A 12,219-nucleotide genomic window follows, 5' to 3' on the forward strand; every position below is an offset into this window, starting at 1 on the left:
GAAAAGAGTGAAAATATCCCTGAGGAAATGTTTATGGTGGAAGGCGGAGAACACGGATTTTAAATGAGATGTGAGGGGGTTGGAACGAGATAAGATGCTCAAAGGAGGAGAAAATGTGAGGGTGGTAGAGAACAGACCAAGATATAATATGGTGCAAGAGCCAGACTGCCACTGCAACAGTGTGGCTAGGGTAGCTGATGGAAAGTATGCTCAGGCAGGGAGGCTTCATTTAGGGGATAGGTGATATCGGCTCTCAGCCAGTTACAACCAAGGCCATAATGGTGAGGTGAGCAAGGGGCGTGGTGGTAGCTGATCTGCCCGAGTCAAGTCTGGGTTGGTGGCAGGAGAGGAGTAAGTTTAAGGAGTATTGAAATGTTGGGGTCGGGATTTAGGAGGGCAGGATACCTAAGAGGGGAGAAATGAAAGGACGCATGATGGCAGGAGAATGCATTCTGGAGGGTATAAAGAGAAAAGTAAAACGGTAGAATGAAAGTGAAGGTAAAAGTTCAGAACAGCAGCCAAAATGCATACGTGAATAGATACAGGGAGGATTAAAGTTATTTCGGCCTGGCTATGTAACAATTGTTAGGAAATATCTATCCTGGTAGGAAATGGGGAATAGGGTGGAAGCAATAATATGAGTGAACCTATAGTTGATGTCAGAGGTTTGGTGGTGAGATAAAGCTGGCATAGGAAGGTGGAGTCAGTGTGGAGTATTGATATATTGTTATCCAAGTTTGGAGAGAGGTGTGGTGGACCAGTGAAGTCCAAGAGCTGCTGAGGGACAGAATGTCAGAGGAAGATCCATGTGGTGTGCAGAATTGATTGTAGAGAAGAAAAAAAGGTGAAGTGGATGGTCACCATTAAGATCCAGAAGCGAACTTCGGCCTAGAAGAGTGGATCTCTGGCTAGGAACCAGACTGTCACTGGAGCTGAAAATCAGTGGAACCATGCAGAATAATACGGTTGTGGGTCAGTTTGGTTACTGGAAAGTGACTGAAGGGGAGGTAACGTGGGGTAAGGTGGCAGAAGGAAGCCAATCAAGGGAAAGGAAGTAAATTCAAATCTGCGACAGGTAGGAGAGTAATAAATGAGACAGTTTGCGATTTGAAAATCAGCACAAATGTTAGAGCACAAAAATGTAAGTTTGCAATCTATCTTTTAAACCAATAAATGTATTTATTGGCTGAAGGAAGAAATAAAAGTATTGAGCCTTTCAGCAGAAAATAATTTTGGTACGACTTCAACAAAAATAAACCATTAACCTTTTTACCAGCACCTTCCGACCCCCCCCAACCCAACGCTGGATCTTTATCCAACCTGACCATAGTTCTAGATTCCATCAAAGTCCATACCACTTGTCTTGGAATCCAATGCTTCAATGCTAGGATTGTGAGATTTGAGCTGTGGACCCACAATAGAAAGGAGCTCAACTGTATTCTTCATAGCTACAAAATAGAGGAGGCCTTCAGCCCATCTGTCCTACGTGAATTTAAATCTAGTTTCCAAAAGTGAAAGGATACCCCATTTTGCCACCCAGACTGAGACATGTGATAATGAATATTTTTTTTTAATGATTTACCTCTCCTACAACTGTGTGCATTTTGAAATGCAATGGTCACCAAGGCAGGACGCACAAAAACATGTAGGATCTGATTTCTATAGGATGCACACATCAGCACCGAGACTGTGTACTTGAAAATATTTTCTACTGTGAATTCAGCTGGTGTCACCTCTTGGCAAAGCACAACCTGGTCTTTGACCGTCTTTACTATGCTGTGGCGTAGGGCGAGACTGGAGCGAATCACTTTGTCATTTGTTACATTTCCTGGAACACAACACAGGGAAATTTACTTGAAGCTAAACATGTAGAACAATAAAAACTGGATACTAGCTAAAACGGCATCAAATGCATGTCAATAACGACATGAATAAATAAGCATTAGTATAGTATTCATTTCTCAATAAATGCTGCAGATGCTGTCAGCCTTGCTGAGCAACTCCCCTTAAATGGTTTTGAACAAGAGGCTATTTCGCAGTTTCACTATACTGGCCGTGTGTACTTAGACATGCATGGCTTAATCTTTGAGACAAGCATATGCTATTGGCGGGATCAACCAGGTAGCTGAACCTCACAGAACCATCAAGACACCAAGCCCGCGACATGAACGGCAGCCCAGCCAGTGTGCCGACAAGTACAGGGCAGCAATTGCCACCTTAGACCTGAGCAAAACCCCTGGTTTTGCATGGCACACACACCACACATGTAAAGATGATCATGATCAAAACTGATTTATTACTCTAACAAATCTTATTATTCCAAGGACCAGTGAGAGACAGGGCAGTCTGAAAACCAACAGGACAAGATGATACTCCTCCAGCAAGATATTCCTGCAACATTCCTCCATTGGCGGGATCCTCTGGTCCACCGGCAACGACCCACACCCGTGGGTTTCCGGACGGCATGGCAACAATGGGGAACCCCATTGGCCGGCTGTGGGACCAGAGAATCCTGCTACCGGTGGGGGTAATAGAAAATGCGGCTGGTGGACTGGAGAATCCCGGCCATCATCTTTCTTCTGATTTAAACTCCAAAAGATTTAAAATACTCCCTCTAAAACACATCTTGCTATAGACAACCAAGCGGTGAGGAGAAAGGGTAAATTATCACACCATCTCGCTCCCCATTTATAACAAACCTAAATCAAGAGTTACTCAAGATTGTTGGAACTGTATTGAGAAAATGATTCTTTTACAATCATTAGCAAATTGTCGGCAAACATTTTCTGTGTAGAGAAAATACCTTAAAAAATAAATTTAGAATGCCCAATTCATTTTTTCCAATTAAGGGGCAATTTAGTGTGGCCAATCCACCTACCCTGCACATCTTTGGGTTGTGGGGGCGAAACCCACGCAAACACAGGGAGAATGTGCAAACAGTGACTCAGAGCCGGGATCGAACCTGGGACCTCGGTGCCAAGAGTCAGCAATGCTAACCACTGCGCCACCTGCTGCCCCAGTAAAACAGTTCTAACAGCTGGTGAAACAGGCAAAGGTTAGAAATGACTAAATCTTTCGGGTGTCATCAAAACAACCCTTTCCAAGCAAACTTTTATTACTTACTGGGCCAGTCAATAAAAGCACCAAATGCTTCCGCAATCGCTTTGAGCCATAATGTCTGTCTGGTGAGATCCGAAAGAGGAAGGCTGGGCAGATTTTGGATGATCACTGTAGCCACCAGTGCCCAGGGACTAATAACCATGTTTTTCTGCTGCAACATCACCATTCTATGGCCAACAGCATCGAGAAACCTATAGACATCTCCAGATGGTTTCCGAGGAATATGTCTGTATAAATGTCAAAATTACCACACAAATAAAACTTGGTTCAAACATCAAACAGCGTAATACCACTGAACTTCTGATAATGAATTCATCTTGCCCTCCTCGAATTTCCTTCTTCTTGCACCTTATTTAACAGAAGTATACAAAAATGAAATATAAACAGATCAGACACACAGTGGTCAAACTTTCTCTCGAGAAATGAGTGTGCAAATGCGCTGTACCCAGGGTTTGGCAACTTTACTTTGGCATCTTAAGGGGTTTTGAATTTGTAATAAACATGTTATTTACTGTTTTACAGCAACAGATCTTATTAAACCAGTGCATTCATTTACTGTATCATATCAGTGATTGACATCCCATGTTAAACTGGAGGGAATCCCATTACTCATCAACAGGAGTTTTCTTTGGGGTAAATATCCCTATACCTATGTTACATCAGGCCATAAATAATCTGTGCTGCCTACTTATCATACTTCTGTGCTCTTTAGATTCGGATTGATTACATCTTTTTTCATAACCTCTCAAGCCTTTCCTCCACTCGACATTAGTTGAACTGTTCAAAATTGATTGGCTAATTTCTGGCCTGGCAAGAAGATCGCGAACACATAATAGCAAATAAGATCTTTATCTTGCAAGGGTACAAGGTATAATTTTATCCTTCTTTCCTGGTAAGTATTGACAACTTACCTGGGGACCAAGTTATACTGAGACCTCCTGACTGTTCCGGTTGCTAGGGATCTCACTGACACAGGCTGCCCGAAGTAAACATGTATGCTTCCAAAGTTTTCACTCAGAATTTTCCTGGCTTTCAACAAACCCTAGAATAGAAAACCAATTTGATCACTTATTTATAATCATGTAATTAATAGAAAAAACTAAAATGGAGACATTACAATAAGAAACCTGCACACACGGAAGTAGATTCCTTTGGCTTTGGTACTCCCAGAAGCTCGTGTGCGTAGAGGGATTCCTCCAGGATACGCTCATAACTTATACTTATGGGAACTAAGTACATGTCGAAAACTTCCCCCATCAGAAAAGGTTCAATTGCAATGTTGAACAATCCTGTGAACGAGAACATGTTAAGAATCTATATAAATAAGAGTACTGAAAGTACAACATTTTTCTTAAACTATATTACTGAAAGCATAAAGTATTTGCATTTATATGGACAATACTTCAGCAGTCACCTAGCACTGTTAGTGGTTAGCACTGTTGCCTCACAGAGCCAGGGTTCCAGGTTTGATTCCTGCTTGGGTCACTATCTGTGCAGAGTCTGCACATTCTACCAGTGTCTGCGTGCGTTTCCTCCGGGCGCTTCGGTTTCCTCCCACAAGTCCCGAAAGACGTGCTTGTTAGGTGAATTGGACATTTTGAACTCTCCCTCAGTGTACCAAACAGGCGCCAGAGAGTGCTGACTTGGGGATTTTCATAGTAATTTCATTGTAGTGTTAATGCCTACTCGTGACAATAATATAGATTATAAATAGATATCAATAGATATATTAGGGCAGCACGGTAGCATAGTGGTTAGCACAATTGCTTCACAGCTCCAGGGTCGCAGGTTCGATTTCCGGCTTGGGTCACTGTCTGCACGTTCTCCCCGTGTGTGTGTGGGTTTCCTCCGGGTGCTCCGGTTTCCTCCCAAAGTCCAAAGATGTGCAGGTTAGGTGGATTGGCCATGCTAAATTGCCCTTAGTGTCCAAAATTGCCCTTAGTGTTGGGTGGGGTTACTGGGTTGTGGGGATAGGATGGAGGTGTGGGCTTGGGTGGGGTGCTCTTTCTGGGAGCCGGGGCAGACTCGATGGGCCGAATGGCCTGCTTCTGCACTGTAAATTCTATGATCAAGTTGTTTCACAATGCTACAGCTTGAACCCAATAGCATTGACTTGCTCTGGATTGCCTGGAGCTCCTTGCAACAGCACCAGGATGCATGTGGATTTTTTGATGTTAAAGTGAAGACTATTTAAAAAGATAATCCTGCAGCAGTTTCACTTAAGCTGCAGCGTGTGATGCACAGAGGGTCCTATACCAATTGCTAAAAGAAATAAAGATCACTCAGATTGGCAGCACTATTGCAAATTGAAAACCACAATGTATTTAATTGGAGCGCAACTGACTCAGTCTTTGAGGAAACTACGAACTGCAATGACAATAATATTGATTTTTTTTTTGACAAACATCAACTACTTCACTAAGTACTTGAAATATGCTTTTGTGCAGGTGTGGCCTGCAGTTTAGTGGCACAGAGTCAGAAAATGATGAATTAAAATTACACTCCAGAGACTTTAACACTAATCATGGAATGGCATTAGATTGCAAAATGAGTTTAAAAAAAAACATTTCTTTATTCTCCTTTTTCGCATTTTATCCCAAATTTACACCCACCAACCAATAAACAATCAGTAATAAGCGATAATCAGTAACAAATATGTCAATCCCCATATCGATAACAACAATCCCATCCTCCCACCAAACCCAAAACATTCGCCCACATGTTCACATAAACTGACAAAAAGGAATCAGGAATCACCCATTGGCACCATTAACACCCATCTCCCCCCCCCCCCCCCCCCCCACCCTTCCACCCCCCACCCCCCCAAAACTAATGTTCGATGTTATCTAGTTCTTGAAAGTGAATGATGAATAATGCCCATGAATTGTAGAACCCCTCCAATCCTTCCCCTCAGTTCAAACTTAACCTTCTCAAGGGTCAAGTATTCCAACAGGTCCCCCCGCCACGCCAGGGCACAGGGTGGAGGTTGCTCTCCATCCCATCAGGATCCGCCTTCGGGCGATCAACGAGGCGAAGGCTACGACATCTGCCTCTGCACCAGTTTCCAATCCTGGCTGGTCTGACATCCCGAATATGGCCTCCCGGGGCCCGAGTCCAAGATTGCAAAATGAGTTAATGCTACACTGTCTGAGGTGCTGTCTTTCCAATAAGCTGATAAAGAGAAATATATCCTACTGTACGTTTTGATGAGGAGAAAGGGAGTTCTTGGTTTGTATTCTGGCCAATATTTATCTTACACCCAACATCACTAAAACATATAATCAAGTAATTGAGGTGGTGGTGGCTTAGTGGTATTGTCACTGGACTCATAATCCTGAGACCCAGAACGATGCTCTGCGGACTCTGCTTTCCGTCAAATTCAATAAAAATCTGGAATTAAAAGTCTAATGATGACCATGAAACCATTGTCGATTGTCATAAAATCTGGTTTACGAATGTCCTTTTAGGAAAGAAACCTGCCGTCCTTACTTGCTCTGGCCTACATGTGACACCAAATCCACACCGATATGGTTGACCCTTAAATGTCCTCTGGCCCAGCAAGCCACTCAGTTTAAGGGTAATAAAGGATGGGCAACGCCCACATTTCATCCCCCCCCCCCCCACCACCACCAAAGCTGAAATGGCCTAGCAAGCTATTCAGTTCAAGGGCAATTAGGGATGGGCAACAAATGCTGGCCCCACCCTGCAACGCCCACACCCCAAGAACAAATAAAAAAGAACAATTGCAACTGTATTCGTATTGTACAGAAAATCAGGACCAGTGTCTACATTGTCAGTTCCATAAATTGCAGAGCATGAATGCCCAAAATGTTTGTTTTGATGGGTTCTGTGCAGCATGTAAGCAAGTGCAATAGAAAACATTGACCTCCCCGACCATGTTTGTGAATTTAAAACATTCCTGTAGTTAGAGATGCGAAAAGTTTATGCGCGAGTAGATTCAGCCAGCATACATATATCCCTGTATTTGGGTGATGTGAATATAGGTTTATTTTCTGTTTGTTGCAGATAGCACGTTACTTTACGCTTCAGATTATATTTCTTGTTTTTTAAATAAATTTAGAGTACCCAATTTTTTTTTCCAATTAAGGGGCCAATCCATCTAATAATAATAATAATAATAATCGCTTATTGTCACAAGTAGGCTTCAATGAAGTTACTGTGAAAAGCCCCTAGTCGCCACATTCCGGCGCCTGTTCGGGGAGGCTGGAACGGGAATTGAACCCGCGCTGGTCTTGTTATGCATTACAAGCCAGCTGTCTTAGCCCACTGTGCTAAACCAGCCCCATTATCTAACCTGCACATCTTTGGGTTGTGGGGGTGAAACCCACGGAGACACGGGGAGAATGTGCGAACTCCACATGGACAGTGACCCAGGGCCGGGATTCGAACCCGGGTCCTCAGCGCCGTAATCCCAGTGCTAAACACTGCGCCACAGTGCTGCCCCAGATTATATTTCTGATTGTTGGCAGTATAATGTTTAGAATATTAGCAATTTTACTTATTGGTTCTTGTTTCAATCCTTTTACCTGCAGAGGATGAAGAGTCTGTATTACATGCATACAATCTATGATTTCTGCACATAGACATAGAACATACAGTGCAGGAGGCCGCCATTCGGCCCATCGAGTCTGCACCGACCCACTTAAGCCCTCACTTCCACCCTATTCCCAGTAACCCCTCCTAACCTTTTTTGGTCACTAAGGGCAATTTATCATGGCCAATCCACCTAACCCGCACGTCTTTGAACTCTGGGAGGATATCGGAGCGCCCAGAGGAAACCCAAGCAGACATGGGGAGAACATGCAGACTCCGCACAGACCCAGCAGGGAATCGAACCTGGGACTCTGGCGCTGTGAAGCCACAGTGCTAATCACTTGTGCTACCGTGCTACTGGAGTGGTGTCTGGCAGAATTCTGTGCTACTGAACAACAAAGAACAACATGGGGTTTCATGATCTATTGGATAAGCATGGGGTTTCAAGTAACTTATATACAGTTTGCTTATCTTTTCTCTTCCTGGTCTGTTTTTTCAATTATCACAACACTAATGTAAGTCCTAGTTAAGTCCGAGTGAACGTTGTATATATTTATGGCTATTTAACATTCAGTGTGTTCACATAACATTGAACAACAGCTCAACTCCAATATAATGTTTTTGTTTTGAATTTTAGATTATTCAATTCATTTTTTCCAATTAAGGGGCAATTTAGTGTGGCCAATCCAGCTATCTTGCACATTTTTGGGTTATGGGGCGAAACCCACGCAAACACGGAAAGAATGTGCAAACTCCACACGGACAGTGACCCAGAGTCGGGATCGAACCTGGGACCTCGGTGTCGTGAGGCAGCAATGCTAACCACTGTGCCACTGTGCTGCCCAACTCCAATATAATGTTATCAGAATTTAAAATTCTCTTTCCATTAAATAAGTTGGAGGCAACTTAAATATTTGGAAAAACTATGAAATTTCAGCAACCACCGAACACCATTTGGCTGATCAAACATGTCTTTTTTTCTCATCATATTTCCATTTCTTTCCTGTCTTCAGAAATCGATAGATAATTATGTTTACCGTGCCTAGTTGAACTGTAGCAGAAATATCTGAGGGAGTGATGCTTTGTGGAAAGTTCCATAGCTTCCTCTTATTTCGCTAATGAAACCACTGGTAAAGGGCAGTCCAAGCATATTGGCTCATTGTCTACAGAAAGTCCAAAAGCTAAAGTGACAATTGTGTCATAACAATTTCCATGTTGTTGAAGTGATGTAATGTCACGTTCTGGATCTCCAAATCTCAGGGAATAAAGGGCTGCACAGCCAGGATTGTGACTGGCTGATGTGCTACTGTGTAAGACGAGAATCTTATCCAATAGATCATAAAACAGGAAGCAATCGTGAACCATAACTTGGGATGAGGTTTTGCTTTTTCCTGTGCAAGTTGCTGTATTGTGTCTGAGGATCTGTTAGCAACATGTGTGTATTTGCCTAGTCATCACAAATATACAGTTTTTACAAGCATTCATTATTATAGTGGTTCTAGATTGCGACTAGTAACCCAGAGGTCGTGAATACAAAGCCCACAATGGCAAGTTGTTAAACAGGAATCAATAATTTGTGGTCTTGGTTTCACATCAACTTAAAATTAATCTGTGCAGATAACCAGTCATCGCTGCAATGCTGGATCGTGAGCAGTGGCAGGTATGTACACAGTAGCAGGGTATTGGAAAAAGCAGAAGAGGGTTGCAGGTGGTCCCAGGCACTTCTTGTTAGTACCAGGAAGATAACAGATATAAAAAAATGCAAAAATCACAATATGTTGGATCTGTATGGTTTAAGACTGCATGATTAGCGAATTTCAGTTACACAAGGGTTCTTTAACTCTACAAAAAAAATACCCTCAAGCTCACCTAATTTGGGAATCAGAGATTTTCCAGTACGACTTCTAGTCCCCTCCACAAAAAATTCAACAGGAGCATCACCGTTCTGAAAAATGAGTTTTCAGTTAACACACAGGCTTCCACTTATACAGAAGAAATGTAGCCCACTTAGAACAGCAATTCTCTGTCTGTGTACCCGAACCGACGCCGGAGTGTGGCGACTGGGGGATTTTCATAGTAACTTCATTGCAGTGTTAATTTAAGCCTACTTGTGACACGAACATTATGATTATTATTATTAGCAGCAAATAATATTTTTTTTCTGGAGAAAAAATATAAGACTCCACAGAACTTTCCTCTCTAATGCAGTGCAGCTTGAACCAGGTGTTTATTTCATCTGGACTTTTCACATTGTAAAGGGGCAGCACGGTAGCATTGTGGTTAGCACAATTGCTTCACAGCTCCAGGGTCCCAGGTTCGATTCCGGCTTGGGTCACTGTCTGTGCGGAGTCTGCACATCCTCCCCGTGTGTGCGTGGGTTTCCCCCGGGTGCTCCGGTTTCCTCCCACAGTCCAAAGATGTGCAGGTTAGGTGGATTGGCCATGATAAATTGCCCTTAGTGTCCAAAATTGCCCTTAGTGTTGGGTGGGGTTACAGGGTTATGGGGATAGGGTGGAGGTGTGGACCTTGGGTAGGGTGCTCTTTCCAAGAGCCGGTGCAGACTCGATGGGCCGAATGGCCTCCTTCTGCACTGTAAATTCTATGTAAACTGGGCAATGAATCCACAGGCCTATTTCAGCGATTTCCAGAAGCACCATCACATTCTTGTGATGATCCTTATATCAGTATTCCCATTGAACAAGGCTTTATGATGGTAGTGCGGGATTGTTAAACAAAGGCTTCCATGAATAAAAATGTTATATTGCCTCAGTTCCATAATCATTATGTTATTTTTGTCAATGCAGAAAAGACTTTCTCAGACTTACAGGGCAGAGGTAAATCCTGGACTAGACACCAACAGTGGCTACGGTACTGGACAGAAACCCCAATATTTTATTTTAATTTTGGAAGACTGTGAGGAAACGATACCTCACTCAAGGAGGGATTTCACGTAAAGTAGGAATATGGTGTATTAAAACAAACTTAATTACTAACACAGTATTAAAATATCTTTAACATCACACAAAGAAAAGCTTACAATTACCCCTTAATACTAATCAATACAGTGACACAATAACCCTTAACTGCTTTATTTATTTCCACTCAAACGACAAAACCATCTCAGGTTCCAATCCGCTTATAAAGACAGTTAGCACTCAGGAATACTTGCTATATAGCGATGTCTTGAATACTCCACTTTAAGAGAAATTCATGTGTGCTTGAAAAAAAGAGACCTGACACCCTGACAGAATAATGCATAATCTCTGGCTGTATTTCTTCAGAAACTTCCTTCCAGCCAAAAACAAACACTCTGAAAACCTCAATACCAGACTGCTTCAATCCTGCGCTCCTCCCATTAACTACATCATCTCACTAAGCTGAGCATATAATGTCTCTAATCAACAATTCTGCAGGGAACCCTCTTAATTAAAATTCATTATCCCAAACTTTTACAATGCTAAAGCATTGCACCTCTAGCTCCAAAAAGCCTAGCTGCCATTCAAACCAGAATTTTTAGAAACATGACTGCAACAGTCACATACTCACCCAGGGTTTAACCCTTCCTGAACCAAATACATATCTTAAATTCCTACATTCATCACAAAAGAGACATATATATCATATTATATACAAGTGAAGTTTTCTCTATTGGTAGTGAGAAAGAGCGAAGAAACATGCATGAACTGCACCCCAACTTCAATTAAACAATTAAATAATTTTTTTTAAAAAAAGTTCAATTGTCACTTAATCTTTAACACAATTCTTTCTGAAGGGTGTAAGTTTGAAAAATTACTGAATTTGGCTGCAGAAGGATAGAATTGGATAATTTTATCAATGATGTTACTCTGATGGAATTTAAAATGCAGTCTTTCTAGCCATATACCATAGCTGATTACAGAAAAAAATTGGAAAAATCCGTGTTTCAGATTAAGCAACAATAGAACTGATTTTAAAAGTAGAACTGATTTTTAAAAATAGTTTAAGTGGAAGGGATAATACAAGTTGGAGGAGTAATTTGAGTTCAATTCATGCATGCTTCTTAGCTCTTTCTCACTACCAATAGAACACTTCACTTTACTTGAATATAATATAATGTATATGTCTATTTATTCTGCCCTTTTAAATGTTGCAGAGAATGAAAAGCTCCAAACATGCTTGGACATGACAAATTGTCTTTCCTCCCTATGTACCGTCCCTTTTCATTTATGAGAAATCTAACATTTTACTGCCTCTGCCTCCTCCAGGCACAAGACCCTCCTTAATCCATTGTTTCTTTTCCAACTATCCCTGTTTTCCTAATTGTATGCTGTTGATGACCATTTCATATCCAGTTCCTGACCAGTCACTTTCCCCCTCTCATAGAAATATAGAAAATAGGAGGCCATTTGGCCTTTTGGGTCTGCTTTCCACCATATCCTATGATCCCTTTAACCCCAAGAGCTATATCGAACTCCTTCTAGGAAATATACAATGTTTTGGCCTCAACTGCTTTCTCTGGTAGAGAATTCCACAGGCTCACCACTCTCTGGGTGTAGAGATTTTTCG

The 12,219-nt window shown here is 42.0% G+C and overlaps 1 protein-coding gene across 1 annotated transcript in view; it reads right to left on the minus strand.

The window, feature by feature from the left end:
• Positions 1–12,219, minus strand: part of gnpat (glyceronephosphate O-acyltransferase) — a 49,757-nt gene that overhangs the window by 14,650 nt on the left and 22,888 nt on the right. Inside the window, exons 6-10 of the mRNA XM_072498470.1 lie at positions 9,544–9,619; positions 4,258–4,409; positions 4,032–4,162; positions 3,124–3,347; positions 1,583–1,828 (exon numbers count right to left, since the gene is read on the minus strand). Of these exons, the coding sequence (XP_072354571.1) occupies positions 1,583–1,828; positions 3,124–3,347; positions 4,032–4,162; positions 4,258–4,409; positions 9,544–9,619 (829 nt within the window). The remainder of the gene's footprint in view (positions 1–1,582; positions 1,829–3,123; positions 3,348–4,031; positions 4,163–4,257; positions 4,410–9,543; positions 9,620–12,219) is intronic.

Source organism: Scyliorhinus torazame, chromosome 4 (genome assembly GCF_047496885.1).
Source record: "Scyliorhinus torazame isolate Kashiwa2021f chromosome 4, sScyTor2.1, whole genome shotgun sequence".
Taxonomy (NCBI): Eukaryota; Metazoa; Chordata; class Chondrichthyes; order Carcharhiniformes; family Scyliorhinidae; genus Scyliorhinus; species Scyliorhinus torazame.